Source organism: Pistacia vera, unplaced genomic scaffold (genome assembly GCF_008641045.1).
Source record: "Pistacia vera cultivar Batoury unplaced genomic scaffold, PisVer_v2 Contig754, whole genome shotgun sequence".
Classification (NCBI taxonomy): Eukaryota; Viridiplantae; Streptophyta; class Magnoliopsida; order Sapindales; family Anacardiaceae; genus Pistacia; species Pistacia vera.
In genome coordinates this window covers 829,900-856,597 of record NW_022196617.1, presented here as the reverse complement: position 1 = coordinate 856,597, position 26,698 = coordinate 829,900, and the positions used below count along the sequence as shown (strand labels likewise).

The 26,698-nt window shown below is 33.3% G+C and overlaps 2 protein-coding genes across 4 annotated transcripts in view; both read left to right on the top strand.

The window, feature by feature from the left end:
- The window catches only part of LOC116115792 (NADP-specific glutamate dehydrogenase), a 103,247-nt gene that overhangs the window by 67,758 nt on the left and 8,791 nt on the right, over positions 1–26,698 (top strand). The window contains exons 15-18 of one of the 3 annotated variants that reach the window (XR_004125716.1): positions 10,487–10,565; positions 10,657–10,723; positions 10,806–10,886; positions 11,017–11,493. The gene's annotated coding sequence lies outside the window, so the exon portion shown is untranslated. Of the gene's footprint in view, positions 1–9,891; positions 9,936–10,486; positions 10,566–10,656; positions 10,724–10,805; positions 10,887–11,016; positions 11,494–26,698 lie in introns of those variants that run through there. The other 2 variants (XR_004125717.1, XR_004125720.1) reach the window with 2 other exon arrangements.
- Positions 23,735–26,524, top strand: LOC116115831 (putative disease resistance protein RGA3). Its single transcript, XM_031401964.1, has one exon. It carries the CDS (start codon positions 23,735–23,737, stop codon positions 26,522–26,524), a length of 2,790 nt encoding a protein of 929 aa, XP_031257824.1.

Sequence of the window (26,698 nt, the reverse complement as noted above, 5' to 3'; positions counted from 1 at the left end):
ATGTGTCATTATTTTCATGTTATCTCCCATTTTAAGATTTATATATATTATCTGTGCTTGCATAACATATTAAATCCAAACATAGAAACCTGCTGTTGATTATCACATGAAAGGATCAACTTATGGTGGTAAATTTTTTCATCAGGCTGTTGGAAAATAAGAAGATCAAAGCATTTTGTAAAACACTAACATGGGATTAATGACTTTCGCCTTTTTGTTTTGGCTAAGCAGCTTCTGTTATCTTTTGACTATTGAGCTTGGCACAATGAGTTAATTCTTCCTTTTCTTTGTCCACAATATATGCTGACTTAAGGTAATTTGTCTTTCCACTTTTGTTTTAATTCTTATATTTATTCTTGCGATCAAACAAGGCATATCGTTGACAATTGTTCATTAGAGTGACAGGTTATGGGCTAGACTTTCTTGAAAATAAACTACTTGATTTTGTCTCTGCATGAGCTTGTTGTCATAGAAACCCGTCACCGTAAATTAATAGAACAGCATATTTTAGAGCAAAGAAATCTTTCAAAGATTGAAAACCCTTCTTAGTCGTTCCTTTTATATACTAAAGAACAACATAGGTTTCAAGTTACAAATGAAGGGTATAATTTGAATAAAGATTGAAATTGAAAAAAATCAATTGTCGTCAAACTAGCTATAGCTCTGCAAGTGGTTTTCTCATGGATTTTTCTTCTGAATTTGTGGAAGCAACAGAATTGACAATCTTTGATACATTAATGTATACAAAGAACAGAGTAAAAAACAGGGGAGTTTATTATTTAGGAGGGAGAGTAAGTCATGACAATTTCTTGTAATTCTTCATTTTTCAAGAGGCTGTATCTTTTATTATTTGCATTTATTGAGGTGATGTGCAGAGAAAGGACCAGAACCGAATCAGAGGAAACAGCTGCTTTTTCTTACACAAAGGAGAGTTTGGGCAGAATCACAGATGCCCTATGTACGGAAGTTTTTGTTGTGAGTTTGCAATATCCTTGGCTCCTGCGGAGTGTTAAAATGATAAAATCAGATACTACTTTGGCCAAATTTTGCAGTTGAAGGTACAAAACTTGCTGGATATGCTTTATTATATTTTGGGTATGTGTCTGTAAACATTGGCTAAGCTTTCTCATTCTAGTATTACTTTGGACATCCTAGTGCAAAGTTGTTGACATCATCGTTTTGTACTTCTTGGGCAGCAATAATGCAACCAACGAAGTTTTCCAAGCATCTTAGTCCTGAGTTTCATATTAGTATGAAGATTCATAACAAGAGCAATTGCAGACGGGGTCAATGCATCCTATATCGTGTGTTTACTAAAACTCGACTGTTTGACATAGAGCTTGCAGTCTCTTACGCTTTCTATCTAAATGGTGTCCCTCGCCTAATGTGCTTGTAGTATAGCATGTACCAAATGCAACGAAAATAGTCTAGCAATGACCATTAATGTCCATAACTCAAACAAAAAGAAGTTCAACATGTACCTCATGGTGAAGCACGTATATTGAGAACCTCATGATTATTGAGAAACACCTTGTCGATCTTTCATAAATAGAAAACGATATGGTATTCAAGTTTCAAGCAAAGAGTCTTAACTTTAATTTTGATTGAAGCAAAAATTACCATTGTGGTTTGGTCTTGTACATGGGTGTCGTTTTAGAAATGCTTGTTGTAAAAATACATTACTTAGTGAAATTGGAATAAATTTAATTCCATTGTCTTAATTATATAACCGAATTGCAAAAGATATAGAGATAGCTTTGTTTGAGCTTTCAAGAATTCATGGGCTTAATGGTTAAGGGTAATCCACCACTAGGCCGAGATTAAGTTTAACTTGTGAGGTCCATCCTCCTAAAAGATTGGCCTAATTAGCCCGTCAAAATTAAAACATGGAAAAAGAATAAAACAAAATATTATTCATAAAATAAAAAATAATAAAAGGCAAGTGTAGGATTCAAAAGAAAGGAAAAATTAATGATACTTTTTTATTTTTTTATCTTTAATTGAAATATTGAAAAAATATGCATCATAATATGGAAGGTTAAATTACATGACATGACAAATGGAAGTGATTTTTAGCCTCCATTTTAGTTTGAGTAATACTATACTTCAAAGATTATATACAACGTGACCTATAAAGAGTGACTGACATTATTTTGCAATGCCATATCATTTACTATATTAATATGCATTTATTAACTTAATTTTTTTATTAATCATCTAATCATATTTAGCATGTCATTTGTATAGTTTTGTAGTATTGTATATTCTTTTTAATATATATATTCCCACCAATTAATCTCTATGTTTATCTTTTGGACATTGATTGTTCTTACTAATTATAATAATTTAATGTCACTGCAGTGGATAATTGATTTCTCATTTTGAGAACATGTCATTCAGTTACAAGCAAAGGGTTCTAATTAAATTTGATTGAAGCTAAAAATTACAATGTTTTCATACGCAAATGGGGTTTTCATGCATTTATAATCATTAATAGAATATGGTAAATTTTATACATTATGACATAAATATAGCTTATAAAAACAGAGAAGAAACAGGGTAGTCAATAAAAGAAAATCAGCAGATCTTCTAGAACAAGATAGTCATAGAGCCACACTATACAGATATAGTGAATTTTATACAAAATCTCAAATTATCTAAGGATTACAAGGAATGGCTAAGATATATTGTAAAGGTTTTTTTAAATTAATTAGCACCAAGGGAAGACGTGTATAAGAAAAGAATATAGCATTACAGGACAAAAGAAACAACATACCTTTACTAGCATCAAAGCCATGACAAGGATTCTTCGTCTCATATAAATAATTATCATTTTATAATAACAGAGATAAATAGGGAATTTGTACATGAAAAATAGATGTCCAATAAGCAAAATGATACTAAAACTTATAATTTACTAGCATGAAAGCAAAGAATGTATTAAAAGAAAAGAATAAATCCATAAAGCAAAAATAAGGTAGACTTACTGCTATGGCGTTTTTCAACTATAATGTTTTCTGTGAACTAAACCCCGAAAGCCACTTAATTAGTACTTAGAGTAGAATAGGAAGTGGCTTTAGATTTGTTCCCAGAAATATTTTGTTTGTTAGTCTGTAAAAGCTCTCTCTCAATTTTTTATTGCAATATGTAAAATACCGTTTTAGTGACATTGGAAATAAATTCAACTGTCCATTGTATGGCAGTCTTAGGGAAATTGAAGATTCTTCATATTTATAACCAGCGATTGATGGAATATGGGGTAATTATTCTCCTTACTTGACAGATTGTGAAATTTACCGATGAGGACATATCTGACTTTTTATCACCAACCAATCAACTCTAATTTTAGTATAACACAATTTCTAATGTAGAAAGTAATATTATTCCAATTCATATTAAAGTGCCTTCAACTGAAAAATATGTAAATGACAGTTTCCCCTTGTTATGCAACCTTGAGACATCTTATAAAGCAATCTTCACCTTCAAAAACGCAATGTGCCAACATGCGAAGGAAGGGACTTGCAGCACTGAGGAATCTCTCCTTCATAAATATCTCATTCTTATATGAAAACTCAAACTGAAAACAATAAGTAAAGGTAATCAGAAACATTCGTTAGAAGCATTGAAAAGACATTATGATGAAAAGGAAATGGAGGAACAAAAGAAGTCTTAAAATGAATATACAAAAACTTTCAGTGACTAGCATGAGGTGTAGTTCTGGTGCTTCAAACATATATCAGTCACAAATGATGATAATTCTTGGAATTGCATTAGTTAATCAAATATAGAGAAGACATAATATAAATTTTCTTGAGCAACATAAGAAAGACTTGTTGATTTTTACTGCAAGTGCAATGCACACTTGCCAGAGCAAATTGATAAGTCTTTTCTGACTATATCCGTAAAGACTGATCAATATATAATAAACAACAGAAAAAGAAAAACATGAAAATCTAATCTTATCAGACAAAAATTACATGCAAACTGTAGGTACAAGGGATTAATCAATCATTCAACGATTCACTTATTAAAATGCGAAAGGAGAATGATCACTTTAAAATATGCAGGCGAAGCACAAAGATTAATTTTTACTGGAAGAGGTTGGATGCTTATCTTTTCCAAACAGAAAAAAGTATCCCCAAAATAAGTAAATCTGCTAAAATAAAACAGGTTGTTAAATGATCAAAAAACTAATCGGTGAATAATCTTCTTGTGTGTTTATGTTGAGAAATTCAAATAAAGGGAACAAACATTTCCTTGGCAATTACTAGACTTATCAAAGTTGGGAGAAGATTTAGGAGCAAAATGATCTTATCAGACCTTGTTTAAGAAGAAAAGAATATAGCATTTTAGATTGTCTGAAAGCAACAACAACCTTCACTGCATCAAACAACAACTAGGATTCTTTGCGTCATAAAATAAAGAAAGAAAAATTTTTTACAATTTATAAATAATACCATTTTAGATTGTTTGAAGAGATCAATATATGCTTTGACAAATGGTGGTCTATCATACATTATTATTCCACATAAATCATTCACTTATAATAACAGAGAGAGAGAGAGGAACAAGGAGAATTTATAAATAAAATGATGCTAACACTCCATAATTTAACTACCATGAAAGCAAAGAATGTGCTACCATGTTGGATATGAAGAAAGAAAGAATATGAGAATTGCTTTTGTTTGAGAAAAGCTTGGTACCTTAACCAGCATCAAACAACATGCTGCTTAGGGTCACTGGTGAAAGATTGTGGTCTTTTTGGGCTATAAATAACAAACGAAGGCTAGAAATTCCACAAAACAACCAAACACAAAAATATTCAATATCATAAAGCAATTACCATCTTTTGCTATGGCTGAATCACTTGTCTCCACCATCCTGGGTCAATTGGCTTCACTAGCCGCTGAAGAGATGAAACTTCTTGCTTGTGCTGACAAAGCTGTGGGAAAGCTCACCAGCAATTTCCAGGCCATTCAAGCTGTGATTGAAGACGCAGAGTACGAGAAGGGAGGAGAGGGGTGTACGAATTGGTTGGATCAGCTCAGAGAAGTCTCATATGACATCGAGGACGTGTTGGATGGGTGGATCACGGCGAGCAAAAATCACAAATGAAGGAAGTGAAAATGCTTCCAAGCTTTGGAAAAAGGTATGTTCTTCGTCTCGTCTGATTCCTTTTGTTGCAAGAAGATTTTCCTACGTCATGAATTGCTATCAAGATAAAAGATCTAAATAAAAGACTTGGTGAATTGCCAAGGAAAGGATAGTTTCAATTTTAGCTGACTATAGGCACTAGACAACCAGAGCACGAAATAACTACTTTTATTAATTTACGAGAGGTCTATGGAAGAGATCATGATAGGAATACATTAAAAAACTACTTGTTAGCTGAGAGTAGTCAAGAATCAACCATCTCTACCATTTCTATAGTGGGATGGGAGGATTGGAAAAACTACTCTAGCTCGATTAGTTTTTAATGATGACGAGGTCACACACCCATTTTGTAAGAAAATTTGGGTGTGTGCCTCTGATCCTTTCGATGAGATTAGAATTGCAAAGCAATTCTTGAATCTGTTTTAGGTGAAAAGAAAGATAAAGTAAACAAGAAACTATGTAAACACATAAGTCATGAAAAAAGCTGAAGTCAACTAGAATCTTTGTTAAAGACATACAAGATCTATTAAGGAGAAGAAATTTCTTGTTTTAGATGATGTGTGGATTGACAATTCTAGAAAATGGGAACAAGTGAAGATGCTCTTGAGTCGCTTCTCAAGGGAGTGAATTTGGTGACTACACGTAAAGAGAATACTGCAAAAAGTATGAGAAGCACCAAAACATCCAAATAGGAAGATTAGGCGAGAGGAATCTTGGTCATTATTTAATCAAGTTGCATTTTTGGAAAGATAAGGCAGAATATGAAAAATTAAAAGATATGGTAGAAAGATTGTAGGGAAGTGTGATGGCTTGCCTCTTGCTATAAAGACTTTAGGAGTCTCTTGAATTTAAAACACATGCGAACAATGGCAAAGTGTCTAGATAGTGATTATGGCAATTAGAAGAGATAGAAAAAGAGCTCTTCCCCCCAATCCTCTTGAGCTATTATGATTGTCTTCTAAGCTTAGAAATGCTTTACATATTGTGCCACATTTCCAAAGGACTATGTGATAGGAAAAGATATATTGATCAAGTTATGGATGGCCCAAGGTTTTCTTAAGGTAGAAGGAACCAAAGAAATAGAATTAGTTGGTGAAGAATATTGAAAATTAGTAATGCGTTCTTTGTTTCAAGTTTTGAGAAAGTAATATGATGGTAGTATTAGAATGCAGATGCATGATAGTGCATGACTTTGTTCAATTTGTTGCAAAGAATGAATGTTTTGCAATAGAAGTTGAGAGTGATGCAATTCCTCAATTAAAGATTTCTGTGAAAGTTTCGACATTATACTAAGAAGTAGTGATTCTCTTAGAGTTCCTTCTCTATTAAGCTAAAAAAATTAGTGCTTTGTAGTTGAGAAGGTAGGCGTTAAAGTAGATTCTTATCGGACATTTGAGCAATAACATGTCTGAGGACATTAATTTGATGGGCTAAAGTGTAAAATTCCAAAAGGAATAAAATATTTAGTGCATTTGAGGTACCTTAAGTTGACGGATAATTATAATATAGAAAATTGCCTGGGGTATTGTGTGATTATATAATCTACAAACCTTGGATGTCACTGGTTGTTTTATCTGAGAAGCTACCAAGGGATAGGAAAGTTAGTTAATTTGAGGCATTATAATTGGTGGGACAATAAGATTAAGGTACATTCCAAAAGGAGTAGAGAATTGAGTTGTCTAAAGACATTAGATAAATTTGTTATTAATGGTGATTATGATTATGGTAACAAAGCATGCACTGTCTTGATTCTTTGAAAAACCTAAACTGGGCCATTACACTTAGAGTTGGTAAATGTGAGGGATAGTAATGACTTAAATTGCAGATTTTAGAGTACCAAAAATCTCCTTCATTTGACTTTATCATTTTATACTCAGTATAACTATAAGGAGAGAAGCGAAAATGAAGAGAATGTAATGTTATTGAAGCATTAAACCACCTCAAATTTAGAGAAATACGATAAAATACTTGGAGGAAATCCATGTCTTTGATTGGATGGTATCTTAATCAAGTTGAAGGAGTTAGAGCTTTTTTATTGCTTCAACTGTGAGCATTTACCTCCTTTGGGAAAACTACCATCCCTTGAATCACTAAAGATAAAAGACATGCTTAGTATAAAAGAGTGGGTAATGAATTTTGGGAATAGAAATGATGCCACATCATCGATTGTGCCTTTCAAATTGAAATTCCTCCATTTCATATGGCTAAAGATGGGAAGAGTGGAATCTGAGATTAAATAGTAGAGACAAAGATATTACAATCATGCCATGTCTTCATCTTGAAAATAAAAAGCGTAATTATTTAAGGCACTGCCAGATCAAATTCTTCAAACACCAACACTACAGCAATTAGAGATTGTTGATTGCAATGCTTGGAAGAGCGTTACAAGGAGACAGGAGATGATAGGAGCAAGATCGCTCAATTCAAAAGTCTCTATCATCAGTCGTCGGTTGATTGTTGAAATGTGAGAGATGCAATTGCTTCACCCATTGGTAAATTCATTCCCCTTCCCTTTTTGTAATTCAAAATCTTATATTACAATAATGTTTTTTATTTTTCAGTAAGACTCTATTAGAGGATATATTAGTTAATTATTCTTAAAATGAGTATTACTTTTATAATATTTTATTTATTACTCTTATTTAGAGGAAATTGGTTTAGATAAATTTAATTTATTATTTTTGTGCATGCAAAACTGATTTAGAATTTTTTAAAAACATGATATTGCATTTATATAATATTTTTTAAAGACATGCAAAATTATAATAAAAGAAAATTGATAAAAGTATTAAGATAACTTAAATAAATGCAAAATATCATGTCTTTAAGATCAGTATTTATCTGGTTAGATCAATTAATTTATTTATTTTTATGCATGAAAAGTTGATTTACTAACTTAAATAAATGAAAAATTTGGTTAAAATTAAATTTTTATAATATTGATTAAACCCAACTAAACTTCATCTTCTCTTCTGTGTTCAATCGTCATTCTTCGTTTCAATTTTAATCTTCGCTTTGTTTTTTCGATCGTCTTCAATATTCAAGAAATTTGGTGATGGGTGTTGATATCGTCATTTTCCCCTTTTTCTGGGTTTGGTTAGTGGGTTCTGGTGGGGGAGCTAAGAGAGAGACTTGTGGAACCCGAGTATTTTGGAGATGGAGGAGAGAGTTCTAAGCTGTTGAAGGTTACGTTGAGTGGGCCGCCAAGCATTGGACGACCTATGCGATTCCGATTGATTATGGAGGACTTGGAGCCATGGTGTGGGGTGGATGTTGCTTCAGAGACTCTTCAACTTAATGGTAAGTAAAGTTATCTTCGTGTGCGTTGTGAAGAAATTTTGGCTTCGTCATGCTCATAGTTTCTTTGTTTTACAGACATTAAAGAATGCTTTATCACCATACAAACTTGGAGGGGCAGCAGGTGGAAGTGATTATGATCCTAAAGGAAAAAGCGATAATGAGGTAAGATGTTTGTTCTCTGTTAAGATGGTATTTCAGTAAGAACCCTTCTAAGAAATTCTGAAAGTTTCTCTTACAGTTCTTTGTGAAACCCATGCTGGCTGATCATGCGCTTTTGCCAAAGTTTCATGAATGAGATCTATAGATATCTGGCTCCTGACAAGGTAACTTAAGAAGATCTCCTTTTCATCTTTAATCTGTTTTGGAGTCTCTGAGTTGTATGACCCACTTCTCCATGCCTGATTTACTGTTTTGTGCAATTTGAGGATCTTCCATCAGAAGAGATGGGTGTTGGCACCCGAGAGATGGGGTATCTCTTTGGGCAATATAGACGTCTTGCTGATCATTTTCAGGTACTTAAGAACACTTGAAAGAGGCTGTTTGACAAGTTGAATTTATCTTGTATTTTTCTTCTTATATTCTCATTATTCTCTGTTATTTTTCATTGTTTTTATTTTTGGAGTCATTTTTTTAATTATTATGAATTTTTATGTACTGCCTAGGTTTGAATATGCCATCTACCCCTATGGCGGTTAATATTCTGACAAAAGCTAATGTTCTTATTGCTCCTGCCATGGCTGCTGATGCTGGAAGGGTGTGTTCTTTACTTCTACAAGGCATATGAATCTTTATGTGCCTTTTGAGTATCTATGCTAACATGGAATCGAAGGCCTCTTCAGATTCCTTAATGTAGGGTTGTTGCTTGCTTTTTTTTAGGTGGTCTTTCCTTGCCCTTCCCTCCAGCGGATTTTGAGTCCCGACCATATAATTGTTTATGCTTTTAGTTTGGTTTAAATAGGGTTCTTTTGGACATGCATAGTTGTCACCAAATAGAGGCTCTACACCACAGTCTCATTGATTGTCAGGATGCCATGCTTAAGAACACATTTTTTGTTTTAGAATGCGGATAACTATAGATGTGAATGAAAGTAGATACATTCCAAAACCATTAATTAGTAAGGCTAACTATGGATGAATCTATGCAGAATTATTCCAAATTATTAGTAAATGCTCTAAATTATTGTGTATGCTATTACATAGCCATATAAGAATTGGCCGCACATCAACCCACTGACTTATATAACTTTATCCAAGCGGGTTGAATATGTTCTTGAGCTCTTGTTTCCACATATTTTTGAGTTGAAGGTGGGGCATATGAGCCATGGCTGCTTGACTGTGTTACATTTGTCCATTTCAATTTTGGTTTTGATCAAATTTTTTCATTAGCTGTTTCTGATATGTATTTATTCATTAAATTGTTGGCCAACTTGGCTTAAGGTTGTTGCTGGTGAACTCGAATTAAATCATGAATGCAATTTGATGCACTATGTCACCTGAGGACTTCGGATCTAAAGTACAGGTACAACTATGTATTTCATTTCAATTCTTGTTGACTTATAACTTCAAAAATGCAAATAGATTAAAGCATATGCAGAAATTACCAACCCCATTTCTCAATATTTCGGGCCTTTTAATTACATTGATGAAATATTAGATTATATTTTTCTAAGTGGAACCTAGAAAATTCACTAAAGTAAAAGTGAGTTCCGAACCAACTGCTACTTGGTAACCACCCCTTCTACTAGTCCTGTGAAAGTTGACTTATATAACTGTTAAAATGACTTAAAATATCAAAGTTTCAAAGTGGTTCTTGACATAAAGTTGGTAAGGAAATAGTGTATATAGTTAAGCTCCTTTAGGATCTTTCATATCATGATATAGTATGCTTTCCAGGATCCCAAATTCAGGTACTTTAATTTGCAAAATTGTGTAACGTACGGATGTCTTGTTTTTGTTCAATGTGTGAGAAATTGGAAATTATATATTTTGCAATTATGTTTTTGTGAACTCTTATCACAATTACATGTTACAGGAGAAGGTATTTGATTTGTCAATTGCATTGGTGTTTGTGATATGAAAGAGAGAAAATAGGCAGAGCAAGTGACCAACTGGTGAAATTTTTTAAGCATATTCTTTTTAACTGTTCTTTATTTTTACCTGCAATTACTGAACTTTATCAACTCCTTGTTGGCCCTTGTGCAGATTACGTCAGTTAGCTCTTCCATCCTCCCCAAATTCAGTGAGCAAAATCTTTTTACAACTCATAAAGGTTTGTTTTTGTTGTCTTCTAGCTTTAATATATTCAATTACATTATGTAATACTTTGTTTTCATATCTCATTCTTGATGCAGTAAAGAAAGTTCAACACTATATCAAATGTCATGCTTTGAAGAACTAGCTCTTTTATCTGCAAGATCACTGTTGTCGAAAAGGTAATGTCTTCTCCACAATTTTTAGTCTGAAAAATGGCTGAGTTTGTTATGGAGAATTATCTAGATCAATTTGTGTTATTATTTTTTCAACTATTAGAGTTTTTCTTAACATTGTACATCACAATGACAGGATTTGAATAGGATGTTCTTGATTATGCCGACGTTATCATCAAAAAATTTGATGAGCTCTGAAGACAATAGATAGAATTTAAATTTTGAACAGAAATTAAGGCATCGCGCTATGAATTTTGCTCAAAAGGGAGCATACATAATCCTCATGATGTTGTTGAAATTGTGTCATGAAACCAAGAGATGGTTGAATATTGGCCAAATTTCGCCACTCTTTATTAAGGGCATAATGGCGTTTTTTCTTCGTAAACTTATATAAGCCTTGAGATAATCTTGTTTCCTAACAAGGGGGGAGTTAGAAACATAAGAGAGATTGTGGAGAGAAACATATGGATTTTCCGCTCTTACATTAGAACAGTCTCTTTAGGATTTATTGTGGTTTGAGGCTTTTGATCCTAAACTTATTGGAAGAGGTGTGAGAGTGTTTTGTAATTCTTGTTCCATCTCATATAGTGAAACCAACATCACCACCCGTGGACGTAGGCATATTGGCCGAACCACGCAAATCGTTGTGCCTTTTTGTGTTTTTGCCTTGACTTTTTTTTTTTTTTTTTCCTTAGCTACTGTTTGATTGTTTTTCATTTGGACATTTTTACTTGGTATTTTTAGTTTCCTCGAAAACTAAACTATGATTTAAGTTTACAAATATTTTTTCAAGATATAATTATTAACCATGATCCGCAAGCATTCAATAGCCCATTAACAATACTAGGCCAGTAAGGTAGCTAAAGTGCAGAACCCCTCGCAAGCACATCCACCATTATTGGACTTTTTCTTGAAATTTTCACAACTATAAGTAACCAAATGAGAAAGCATAGTGAATAGCAACATGAGCGTGGTCGATCCAGCGATACCTAAATTACAATAGACGTTGATGTAGAAAGCATTAATTGTGTACAAGGAATTAAAGCAAAGTCATGGCTTCTTCTCTTCAAATTACTGCCCACAAGGGCCACAACACAATTAATTGATTCTTGTTGTCTAAAGAGAATAGTAGAGTTATACATCTTAGATTGTTTTCCACTGGTTTTATATTTAAAAATATGTTTTCTCGGTATTTTTAGTGTAACATTTCACATTCATAGTAAAATGTTAGGATTTAATTATAAGTTTCGGGTTCTTTCAACTTAGTAGGCGTTCTTGAGATTAAAAACATTTGTGTAAGCTCTAAAAATGAATTTGAATGCTTTGAACCCAAATACAATTACTATGATTGAAAGGGAAGAAACAAAAACAGGAGGGCTAAACAATAAAGTGGGGCTCAAATATGGTTACTCTTCATAAAAATTCTGGAGAAATTGGTCTTCTCATAGTGGGCCAAGTTTCTCCAAATGCCGTGATTAAGCAGCAGCCCCACATATTGTTGGTTGTAGATAGAAATGTTAAACCAAAGAGAGAGTGGTCCAATAAACCACGTCCTATAGCATGGCCCATGAGAAGCAATAGAGATGACAGAGCCCTTTGATAATCCAACTCAGTTAGTTGAAAATCTTAACATCAATCCAACCCAAATTGACCATACAATCTTTCTCACAAAGTTAACAGAAAATCAGTATTTGTGGGGTTTTGAAGTCGATATGTGAAGGTAATAGATAGAGTTCAATCATTCCCCTCCAAAAACAGACCTCAAAGTTATGTGAAACAACAAGAGTTTTAGACAGTCTGACTTGTTTCTGCTGTTGCTGCAATTCTGGGTTTAAGTAGTAGAAGTTGGAGAGAAATTTGGTTACTTGAGAGATGAAATGTGACAAAGAAAGTGATGCTAATATATATAACTCATTCCATTTCCAGCATTGTCCGAAGACGATGAACAAAGGATGAACATTTGTGTTTCCAACTGTCCATTGTAAAGTCCCAGTACCAATACCTCTAAATTTGGAGGCGGTTGCAAGGCCTCAAAAAGTTGTTCATGCTTCTCATTCATCCTCCCATTGAAGTGAGCACGCAAGTAACACAAGTCTTTCTTTTTGTTAAATTCTATTCCCCTAACCTTACCCACATCTGTCAAATTTCCCAACCCTCTTATTGTAATTTTGCGAAGGTGATTGAAGTTTTTAAGACATTCAACAGAACATTCTTTGCTACCATAACCGCTGTCACTTGTAACAAATTCCCATAATGTTCGTAGACTAGTTAATCGCTCGAAACTTTTTGGCATCCATCTTATACTAGGACACCCCCCAACATAACAAATGTCTCAGGTTGATTAAGTTTCCCATCCCTTTAGGTAGTTTTATGAGATTTCTACGATAAGTGATGTCTAAGGTTTGTAGATTATATAACTCACACAATATCTCAAGCCATTCTTTTATATTATCATTCCAAGACAAATCAAGGTACCTAAAGTGTATTAATTTTTTTATTTCTACAGGAAGTTCTTCAATTGAGCATTTCTTCAAATATAATAACCTTAGACATGTAAACTGATCAGATAATTTGGGCAAAACTATCTGAGGGTCAATACCGTAATTACAATCAACCACAAGGCTACGTAGAAAAGTATTTCTAGTGTAAATAGAGCTAGGAAATGAGGCCCTTCCTTGAATCTTTATCTTTGAATGTCTAACATTATCATAAGAAAATAGGAATTCAAATTCTCTTGTACCATCAACCTTTGTTGTATAACATTCACTTTGGGTAAGAAATTGAGCAAAATCATGCACTATATCATGCATCTTGCAGGACCTTATATTGATATCCTATTCATCTTTTTGAAAATCTTGGAAGAAAGAAGGCATTGCTAAAGTTTCAAAATACTCTTCACCAATTAACTCCATATTTTGACCTCACATAACCTTCAGCCAGCCATAACCTAATTAATTGTTCTCTCTTTATTTCATAATCCTTCGGAAAAATGGCACAATATGAGAAACATTTTTTTAAAAGAGGGCATAAATCATAATAACTTAGTAGTAGAGGTCGAAAAAGCTCCTGTTCTACCTCTTCTAATTCCCATATTTCACTCTCTAAGATATTTTGCCACTCAACAAATGTTCTTTTAAATTTATAATGCAAAAGACTCGCTAAAGTCCTTACAACAAGTGGCAAACCCTTACACTTTTGAACAATTTTTCTACCAATTTCTACAAAGCTATTAGATTCTTAATTGGTCTTTCCAAAAACAGCAATGCGACTAAATAATGACCAACATTTCTCGTTAGGTAGTATCCCTAGTGAGATCATTTTGGTGGTTCCTATGGCATTTACAACATTCTTTTTACATGTGGTCACTAAAATTCTACTTTCTAGAGAACCACATTGAAAAAGATGCTTCAATTGATCCCAATCTTTTGAATTTTCAGTCCATATGTCATCTAGGACAAGAAGGAATTTCTTTCCCTCTATATGTCGACGTATGTTTTGCACTACTGTTTCTAACACATTTTAAGTTTGGTGCATTATTTGTAAGAGATTCAAGGATTGCTTTGGCAATCCTATGCTCATCGAAAGGCTCGGAAATACACACCCATATTTTTTTATCAAAATGAGTGTTCACCATTTCGTCATTAAAAACTAATCGAGCTAGAGTTGTCTTGCCAAGTCCTCCCATCCCTACTATAGAGATTATAGGGAGGACTAGTTGATTGCTTTGTTGACTTAACAACAAATCTAGTATTGTATTCTTATCTTCCTCTCTTCCATAAACCTCTATTAAATCAATTACAGAGGTTGTCACTGGTTGTTCTACTTCTTTGCTAACCTCAGTGATAGATCTAAAGTGGAACCTCTCTTTCTCCACAGCAATAATATCAAGTTTTCCATCTAAATCTTTTATCTTGATAGCAATTTTATGACGTAAAACCAGTGAACCACAACTAAGATAGTGAAGAATGACATAACGCACCTTTTTCAAAGGCTTAGAAGCATACTTGCTTTCAGCTTCTTTAAGCAGAATCTTTGTGTTCCACTCATCCAACGCATCATCTATGTCATTGGATATGTTTTTGAGCTTATCTAACCAATCTCTCACAACATTCTCCTTCAATTGTCAGTTCTCAGCATCAGCAAGCACAGCTTGAATGGCAATGAAATTTCTTTGAAGCTTTTCAACTTCTTCCTCAGCAACAACAATCAGCCTTATCCGTCCTCCTACTCTTTGATAGCCGATTGAAGCCAGTTGATCCAAGACTACGGAAACAAGTACTTCAGCCATATTTAATGAATTGATTAAATAAAAAAAAAAAAAAAAAGAGATACTACGAATTCAGAAGGTTTTTAATGTTTATGTTAATTGTGATAAGGCTGTACCTATACCTTCCATTCGCCTTATATAATTGATACATGTGGTAGGACTCGTGAGATATTTATTATTGACAAAAGAGTTGTCTTCATATGTGTCCTATATATGGACACACGTTATCTTAAGCGTCGTGTGGTGGAATTTATCTTAAGAGTTAGTTTTTTTGCGAAATAATTGAACGGCAATGATTCATTGGAGCACAAAGTCTGAGATCGCAACTATTGTGTACTTAATACTTATTTGCGAATTAAGTGGGTGACATCATTGGCTGAATCCGTGTTGACATAAGCTTATTACTCGTTGACCATGGAAACAAGTGATTTAGCCATATCATAATAGAGATTGAGAAATTGAAATGCTTTGGTGTCATTCCCATCCAAAAACAAACTTCAAAGCGATATGAAACAAAATTTTTAGACAATCTGACTTGTTTCTTGGAGAGAAATTTGGTTATTTGAGAGATGAAATGTAACAATGAAAGTGACGCTAATATGTATAACTCATTCCATATCCAGCATTTGTCCAAAGATGATGAACAAAAGATGATTAGTTGCTGAAGCTCAATTTGCTTTCTTTATTGTTGATTAACTCTATAATCAAAGGTTTTATCTGTATTTTGTCACCAAGTAGAGTTCAAAGGAATTGATACTTTCTTTTGTTATTCTGAAGAAACTGCAGACTTTTCAATTACTATAGACACATTAAAATTCAGTTCGTTGGAGCCTGGAGGGATGATGCCAAAATTGAACGGAGGGGAGACCATGTTATCTTGTGAGGATGGTATATGGATATTTCAGGGTACTTCTGCTCTTGTTTGAGATGTTTACACCCCTCTTTGAGTTTTAAACATGGATTTTATTTATAAGAAAAAAGGTTGCAAACAAGCAGCAATTATCTCATCTATGTTCTGTTTTCTGATCTCATGCAAGCAGGTGAGACAAACCGTACATGAACTCTCCATGGTTTTCTTCTGAAACTCATTGGTCCTGTTGATGTGCAAGTAATTGGACTAATAGCATTCTATATAAACTAGGCACAACAACCTCCTTTTTCCTTTCGTCCACACAGTCAAAACTGTCCAACAGTTAATTTCTTTTGATAAAATAAAATGTTTTTTGACAGGCTTATGCACAAGGGATGCTGGAGAGCTTGACTGATTTGATTAGGCCAAGGCAAAGCTGGTGTCTTTGGGGACCATTCTGTTGATAATTGAAGGCTGAGGACAACAGAGAACAGAGATTTTGAAGAGAAAACAGGGCATTTGGTGTTAATTTTGTGCTGAAAATTTGTCAAGACTCCAGGGGAACTGTAGGACACCAGATTATGTGATGACCAGAATAACATTTATTTGTACAATCTGCGTGCTACTGAGAATGACCTTTCAACAGGATGTGAAGAGTGATGACCAGAATAAGGGGAAATAGTTGCCTACTCTTATGTGATGCAGAGGGTTTGGGCAGAATATGCCTTATGTGCAGAAGTTTTCCCGGTGAGTTGTTTTGATGAGTTCATAATATCCATGGCTCCCGTGGAGTGTCAAAATTGGCTTGCAGCTCTCACTGCTTTGGCCATTACTTAGCAACTAAATGCTGAGATCACAGGCATTTACAATTTTGCAATTAAGTGGGGTGACATCAGAAATGGTGAATTTACTCCAAATCTGCTGATAGCTTCATGGTGCCACGTCTGCATCATCAAGAAAAAATATTACTTTTCTTTCCTAAGTGATGGAAAATCCTCTTCGCCACGTGAAAACAAAACACATTGTCTTCAAGATTAGTTTGGTTGGTTAGGTTTATTTATATTTAATGGAAGCCGCGTATATAAGTTGAGTGGTAAGATAAAATCTTTTTGCCTGTGCACTTCTAAGACTAGATTTCTTCTCTTTTTTCTTTCCAGTTACTAATGTCTTTTTACATGCTTAAACAAGTGTTTTTATTGCCATATTACTTGTGCTGCAGTTTGAGTTTACATATAAGAAGGTGCCAATTTTTTAAGGAGGAACTTGTGAATGCTCCAAATCTATTCCCATATCATGTTCGTGACAATGCATTGTCTTACAGAATTGAAGAAATGTTAGGAGATATCTTAAGGTTATTATGTTGTTGTGTTAATTTATTTTTTGAGTTTTGATGAATTGATAAAGGGGAAAACATTGTTTGATATGTTTAAGTTATGCATCTTAATTTTATGATTTTACTTAATGGTTTCAATGGATTGATAAATGTTAAAAGTGTATTTGATAAGTTCTTAGTTGAAGGCATTTTATTTTCTGAATGGAATTATATTTACTTGAATTATTAGCTTTTGAATGACAAATTGAATATTTATAATGTTTACCTCAAGCTTTCATTTCTAGCAGACCCTTAATATCTAATCAACATTCAGAAACCATTAATTTTCTTATTCACTCAACCAATAGAATATTTAGTACGTGATATAACATAACATTAGACACGAGTATAACACTAAAAAATACAATATAGTGTTACCAAATTTGCATTGTACTAACTAGTACAAAAATTAAAATAATACAATCTATTCTACCTTAAAAAATACCTTGTAAAACTATTGCATTATTTAATTAATATTAATTAGTATTTATAAATTTAAATTTACAATGGCAAATGCATTGATTGACATTGACCACTATTGACAAACGTTGAATAGAGTTTGATCGAAGTTAATCAAAGTTCGATCGATAGTGGCCAATGTTTGATTGGCATTGACCATGTTTGACTACCACTTTGACTTTTGTTGAACAAAATTGACCACAAGTCTATTCAAGTTTTGTTTTGACTTTTGTTGAACCACTTTGAACATTATACAATATTTCGTATAGTATTATAGAATGCAATACAATGCTAAATAATACTATACATATTTACTTAATACTACGTCATGATGCATGTCAAACATGTCCTTACAGTTTCATTTGGCATGATCATTGTTGGGATTTGAGATATGGGTTTTAGTTTGTTTGTGGCAATGGGTTTTGTGGTTCCTTAATTCTAATAACCTGAATTTCAAAAAGATCGATAGATAATAGCTTTATTTAAGCTTTCAAGAATTCATGGACTTGATGGCTAAGACTAATCCACCACTAGGCCCAAGATTAAGTTTAACTTATGAGGTCCATCCTCTCAAAAGATTGGGCTTATTAGGCCCGTGAAAATTTAAAACATAGAAAAAGAATACAACAAAAATGTATTATTAATATAATATAAAAATAAATAAATAAATAAAAATAGCAAGTGTAGGATTCAAAATAAAGGCAAAATTAAGGGTATTTTTTTTTTTAAATAATTATTTTGAATTGAAATATTGAGAAGATATGCGTCACAATTTGGAAGGTTGAATTACATGACATGACAATTAGGAAAATTGATTTTTATCTCCCATTTTAATATGAGTAATACTACACGAACAAAATTTTTATATAACGTGATCTATATAAAGTGTCGTGACACTACTTTTGCATTATCATATCCTTTACTATCATTTAATATGTATTTATTATTATTTTTTAATTAATTCATCTAGTTATATTCTTGATACATCACTTTGTATTAGAGTTATTTTTTTTAATATATATATTTCCCACCATTATAATCACTATGTTTATCTATTTTACATTTCGTTGTTCTTACTAATTATCATGATTTAATCTTACGGCAGTGGGTAATTGAATTCTCAATTATGATGAGTAATTTGAAACTTCAATTTTGAAACAGAAAGAAAATGTGCTCAGTCAAACAGAATGCTTATGTCTTGGTGAGTAATTTTAGCAGGGCTGAGACTTTAATGTGTCAATCTTCATCATTTTGAGTACATGCAAACTCAGACAAATGCAGGGAAAATGAAGATTCATAACAAGAGGAATTGCGAATGGGGTCAATGCATCCTATCTCGTGTGTGTACTGAAACTCGACTGCTTGACATAGAGCTTGCAGTATCTTTTGCTTTCTGTCATAAATCTATGTCCCTCGTCTCAATGTGCTTATAGTATAGCATGTACCGAGTGCAAGGAAAATAGTCGAGCAACGACCATTAATGTCCGTAACACAAACAAGTTCAATATGTACCTAGTGGTGAAGCATGTATATTGAGAACCTCAGGATTATGTATATTGAGAAATGGTCTTGTCGTTCCTTTTATACATTAGAGATCGACATAACATTCAAGTTACAAGCAAAGGATCTAATTTTAATATTGATTTAAGGTACAAATTTTAAGAACAGAGAAGAAGAAACAGGGGAGTCAACAAAAAGAAAATCAGAAGATTTTCTAGAAGATATCTACTAAATTGACAGTCGGATAGCCACACTATACAAGGTTTAATGAATTTTATACAAAATCTCAAATATTATCTAAAGATTACACGGAATGGATAAGATTTGCATAAAGAAAAGAAGATGGCATTAAAGCAATATTGAAAATATTTTTTAAATTAATTTGCACCAAGGGAAGTTTGTTTAAAGAAAAGAATATAGCATTAAAGCTAGGACAAAAGAAAACAACATACCTTTACTAGCATCAAATCAAAGCAACAACAATGATTCTTTGCGTCATATAAATATTAAGTGAAAGGAATAAATTTTTTTACTATTTCTAAATTAATAACCATTTTAGATTGTTTGAAGATATCAATATATCCTTTGTCATTGGTATAATACACTATAGTATGATATACCGATTTATTTACAAATGGTGGGTCTTATTTTAATATGGATTGAAGCCGAAAATTTCATTTTCATTGTAGTCATACATTATTATTCCACATAATCATTCACTTTATAATAACAGAGAGAAAACAGGGGGAATTTAATAAACTAAAATGATACTAACCCTCTATATGAACTGATGTTATTATATATAATTATGTGCTGCCTAGGCCGTTCGAATATGTCATTTACCCTTGAGGCGGTTAATATTCTGAGAAAAGCTAATGTTCTCTTTGCTCCTGCCATGGCTGATGATGCTGGAAGGGTTTGTTCTTTACTTCTACAAGGCATATGAATCTTTATGTGCCTTTTTGAGTACCTATGCTACCATGGAATCGACTGCCTCTTCAAATTCTTTAATTTTGCAGTGATTTGTGACATGATGGGGTTCTTTTGGACATGCTTAGTTGTCACCAAATAGAGGCTCTGCACCACAGTTTCATTGATTGTCAGGATGCCATGCTCAAGAACACATTTTTGTTTTAGAATGCGGCTAACTATAGATGTGAATGAAAGTAGATACATTCCAAAACCATTAATTAGTAAGGCTAACTGTGGATAAATCTATGCAGAATTATTCCAAACTATTAGTAAATGCTCTGAATTATTGTGTACCTATTACGTAGCCATATAAGAATAGGCCTCACATGTTTTTGAGTTGAAGGTGGGGCATACGAGCAATGGCTGCTTGACTGTTTTACATTCGTCCATTTCAATTTTTGTTTTGATCAAATTCTTTCGCTGGTTTTTTCTTATATGTATTTATTTTTTAAACTGTTGACCAACTTGGCTGCAGGTTGTTGCTGGTGAACTCGAATTAAATTATGAGTGCAATCATGACTTATGTATTTGGCTACAGGTTGTTACAGACGATTATGTATTTAATTTCAATCCTTGTTGACTTATAACTTCAAAAATGCAAATAGATTAAAGCATATGCAGAAAGTACCAACCTGGTTTCTTAATGTTTTGGGCCTTTTAATCACATTGATGAAATATTAGATCAAATTTTTCTGAGTGAAACCTAGAGAATTCACTATAGTGAAAGTGACTATAGAACTAAACTGCTACTTGATGACCACCCCTCTGCTAGTCCTGTGAAAGTTGACTTATAGAACTGTTAGAATGACTTAAAATATAGAAGTTTCAAAGTGGCTCTTGACATAAAGTTGATAAGGAAATAGTGCATATAGTTAAGCTCCTTTAGGATCTTTCATATCGTGCTGTAGTATTAACCATAATTAAGTTCCTAAGTCTAAACAGACATCATTATATTTGATGCGGACTCTTTTCATATTCTTACAGGAAGCAATGAAACAGACATACTAGAGAGCCCTCAAAGCAGCAACTGATTTTGGCTATCAGAAAGAGAGTCCAGAGTGAGTGCTGAGGCAAAGATTTACTCTGCTATGGCGTTCTTTAACTATAATGTTTTCTGTGAACTAAACCCCAAAAGTCCTTCAAGCTTACACTGAGCAGATATTATATTGTATCATCGCGACAATATGTGGTTCTTTGAGATGTCTGGCATTCTTATTTTCCTCTCTTGTTTGCCAGGGCTTTGGTACATGGAGCAGTCATCTCAGCTTTTCTGACTATCGCACAAGCTATGACCGACCAAGGGTGCGTATAGAACACAAGAACGATGTACAGTTCTTTGTATGCTCCCCTGATTCGATTTCTATTAATCAACATCTATCACCAAGCTTGGACATTTGCACGCGGCGGCAGGAAAGTCCTATGATCAAGATACTTTGTAACATATATGTAATGTAATTGTTTCTTCCAAAAAAATGTGGAGATTTGATCATCATACACATGATTTATTTAAAACAATGTCTAGTTAGTAGTAGGATAGGAAGTGTCTTTAGATTTGTTTCCAGAAATATTTTTGTTTGTTAGTCTGTAAGAGCTCTCTCTCAATTTTTTATTGCAACACTGTAGAATACCTGTTTACTGACATTGGCAATAAAATTCAACTATCCATTGTATGGCTGTCTTAGGGAAATTGAAGATTGTTCATTATTTATAACCAATAATTGATAGAAATATGGCGTAATTATTCTCCTTCAGCTTGACAGATTGTGAAATTTACCGGTGGATGACATATCTGACTTTTCATCACTAATTATTCAACTCTAAACATAATAAACAGCAAATTCTAAGGTAGAAAGTAATATTATTCCAATTCATACTATTAGTACCTTCAACTAAGAAATATGTCAAATGACAATTTTCCCCTTGTTATGCAACCTTAAGACATCTCATAAAGCAATCTTCACCTTCAAAAATGCACTAATGCCAACATGCGAAGGGAAGGGATTTGCAGCACTGAGGAATCTCTCCTTAATAAATTATCTCCTCCTTATATGAAAACTCAAACTGAAAAACTAGTAAATGGTAACCAGAAACATTTGTTAGAAGCATTGAAAATACATTATTGAATGAAAAGGAAATAGAGGAACAAAGGAAGTCTTAAAATGAATATACAAAAACTAGTTTCTGGTGCTTCAAACATAATATCAGTCACCAAATCTTGGAATTGCATTAGTTAATCAAATATAGAGAAAACATAATATTCAATTTTCATTGAACAAAATCAAGAAAGACTTGTTGATTTCTTACTGCAAGTGCAATGCACATCTGTCACAGCTAATTGATAAGATCTTATTCTGACTTATATCCAATAAAATACTGATCAGCATATAAATAAACAACTAAAAAAGGAAAAACATGAAAATCTGATCTTATCAAGAACAAAAATTACATGCAAAACTGTAGGTACAAGGGATTAATCAATCATTCAACCCATTTAGTTATTAAAATGCGAAATGAGAATGACATCACTTTAAAATATGAGGGCAAAGCACAAAGATTATTTTTTTACTAAAAGACCTTGGATAATTCTTCACCTCTGCTTGATTGTTCTTCATTATATAGACCCTTCTTACATGTTTTATCTTTTCCAAACAGAAAAAAAATTAAGCAATTCTACTAAAATTAAAGCAGGTTCTTAAATGATGAGTAAACAAATCATGTTGAACAATTTTGTTCTGTGTTTCTGTTGAGAGATTCAAATAAAGGGAAGAAACATTTTTCCTTTCGCAATTACTAGATAAATGTTAGGGAGAAGATTTAGGAGCAAAATGATCTTATCAAGACCCTTGTTTAAGAAGAAAAGAATATAGCATTTTAGATTGTTAGAAAGCAACAACATACCTTTACTGGCATCGAAGCAACAATAAGGATTCTTTGCGTCCTATAAATAAATTTTTTTACAATTTCTAAATTAATAAAGCACTACGAATTGTTTTATGATGGATTTCCTTCTGGATTTTTAGAAGCTAAACAAAGTAACAGTCTATGATACATTATTATTCCACATAATCATTCACTTTATAATAATAGAGAGAGAACAGGGGGATTTTAATAAACTAAAATGATACTGACATTCTATAATTTAACTAGAATGAAAGCAAAGAATGTATTAAAAGAAAAGAATAAATGCGGCATTGCTTTTAGAAAGCTAACATTGTTGGATACGAAGAAAGAAATGAATATGAGAATCGCTTTTGTTTAGAGAAAAGTTTGGTACCTTAACCAGCATCAAAGCAACATGTTGATTAGAGTCATCTGCTGAAAGATTCTGTGGTCTGGTTTTGGTCTATAAATAACAAATGGAACGGTAGAATTTTCACAACACAATTAAACACACCTAGTATTTCAATATCTTAAATCAATTACCATCTTTGACTATGGCTGAAGCGCTTGTCTCCACAATCCTGGGTCAATTGGCTTCACTAGCCGCTGAAGAGATGAAACTTCTTGCTTGTGCTGATAAAGCTGTGGGAAAGCTCACCAGCAATTTCCAGGCCATTCAAGCTGTGCTTGAAGATGCGGAGAGCAGACAAATAAAGGAGAAGAGTGTGGGAGACTGGTTCGAGAAGCTCAAAGACGTTTCATATGACATCGAGGATGCATTGGATGAGTGGATCACGGTGAGCAAAAAATCACAAATGAAGGAAGCTGAAAATGCTTCCAAGCTTTGGAAAAAGGTATGTTCCTGCATCTCGTCTGATTGCTTTTGTTGCAAGAAAGTTTTCCTACGTCATGAAATTGCTACCAAGATAAAAGATCTAAATGAAAGACTTGATGTTATTGCCATGGAAAGGATTGCTTTCAATTTTAGCTTGAGTAGGGGCACTGGACAACCAGTGCACGAAATAACTACCTCTCTTATTAATTTACCAGAGATCTATGGAAGAGATCATGATAGAGATAGATTAAAAGACTACTTGTTAGCTGAGAGTAGTCAAGAATCAACCGTCTCTACCATTTCTATAGTAGGGATGGGAGGGATTGGAAAAACAACTTTAGCTCAATTAGTTTTTAATAATGATGAGGTCAACACCCATTTTCACAAGAAAATTTGGGTGTGTGTCTCTGATCCTTTCGATGAGATTAGGATTGCCAAAGCAATTCTTGAATCTCTTTTAGGTGAAAAAAAAGATAAAGATGAACTAGAAAATGTGTTACAAGACTTACGTCAGTCTATTAAGGACAAGAAAATTCTTCTTGTTTTAGATGATGTGTGGATTGACAATTCTACAAAATGGGAAAAAGTGAAGAATGCTCTTCATTTTGCTTCTCAAGGGAGTAGAATTTTGGTAACCACACGTAAAGAGAGTACTGCAATAATAATGGGAAGCACCAAAACTATCCAAATAGGAAGATTAGGTGATGACGAATCTTGGTCATTATTTAGTCAAGTTGCATTTTTTGGAAAAACAAAGAAAGAGGTTGAAAATTTAAAAGAGATCGGTGGAAAGATTGTAGAAAAGTGCGATGGCTTGCCTCTTGCTATAAAAACTTTAGGAAGTCTCTTGAGACTAAAAACACAGGCTAAACAATGGCAAAGTGTCATAGATAGTGATTTATGGAAACTAGAAGAGATAGAAAAAGAGCTCTTCCCCCCAATCCTCTTGAGCTATTATGATTTGTCTTCTAAACTTAGAAAATGCTTCACATATTGTGCCGTATTTCCAAAGGACTATGTGATAGGAAAAGATATATTGATCAGGTTATGGATGGCTCAAGGTTTTCTTAATGTAGAAGGAAACAAAGAAATGGAATTAGTTGGTGAAGAATATTTTGAAAACTTAGTAATGCGTTCTTTGTTTCAAGATTTTGAAAGGAGTGAATATGATGGTAGTATTGTAAGATGCAAGATGCATGATATCGTGCATGACTTTGTTCAATTTGTTTCAAAGAATGAATGTTTTGCAAGAGAAGTTGAGAGTGATGCAATTCCTCAATTAAAGATTTCTTCTGAAAGTGTTCGACACTTATACATAAGAAGTAGTGATTCTCTTAGAGTTCCTGCCTCTATTCTTAAGCTAAAAAAACTGCGTAGCTTTGTAGTTGAGAATGTAGGCCCTAAAGAAGAAGGCATATCCGGACATTTTGAGCAATTTACATGTCTAAGGACATTAAATTTGAGTCACTATGATTATAAAATTCCAAAAGGAATAAAATATTTAGAGCATTTGAGGTACCTTAAGTTGAATTGGAATGATGATATAGAAACATTGCCTGAGGTATTGTGTGATTTATATAATCTACAAACCTTGGATGTCACTAATTGTAAAAAAATTAGAAAGCTACCCCAAGGGATAGGAAAGTTAGTTAATTTGAGGCATCTATTAATTGGTGGGACAGGGAGATTAAGGTACATTCCAAAAGGAGTAGAGAGATTGAGTTGTCTAAAGACATTAAATAAATTCGTTATTAATGGTGATTATGATTATGGTAACAAAGCATGCAATAGTCTTGATTCTTTGAAAAACCTAAGACTGGGCCCATCTTTAGAGTTAGAGTTGGTAAATGTGAGGGATAGTAATGCACTTAAACTTGCAGATTTTCAGAGTACCAAAAATCTCCTTCATTTGACTTTATCATTTTATGTTCAGTGTGATGAGAGAAGCAGAAATAAGAAGAATGTAATGATTATTGAAGCATTACAACCACCTCCAAATTTAGAGAAATTACGGATAAAATACTTTGGAGGCAAATCCATGTCTTTTGATTGGATGATATCATTAATCAAGTTGAAGGAGTTAGAGCTTTTTTATTGCTTCAACTGTGAGCATTTACCTCTTTTGGGAAAACTACCATCCCTTGAATCACTAAAGATAGAGCTAATGAGAAGTATAAAAAGAGTGGGTAATGAATTTTTGGGAATAGAAAATGATGCCACATCATCAATTGTTGCCTTTCCCAAATTGAAATTCCTCCTTGTCCGTGATCTTTCATTTTGGGAAGAGTGGAATGATGACAAATATATTACAATCATGCCATGTCTTCATTCTTTGTCAATTAAACGGTGTCCTAAATTAAAGGCACTGCCAGATCAAATTCTTCAAACACCAACACTGCAGCAATTAGAGATTGTTTATTGCTCTTTTCTGGAAGAACGTTACAAGGAGACAGGACATGATAGGAGCAAGATCTCTCACATTCCAAAAGTCTCTATTAGTCATTGGTAGATTATTGGAATGTGAGAGATGCAATTGCTATTCACCCATTGGTAAATTCATTCCCCTTCTCCTTTTTGTAATTCAAAATCTTATATTACAATAATGTTTATTATTTTCATGGATGAATATTTTGTTTTTATTATTTTCCGTAGGACTCTTATTTAACCAATTGTTATTGATTGC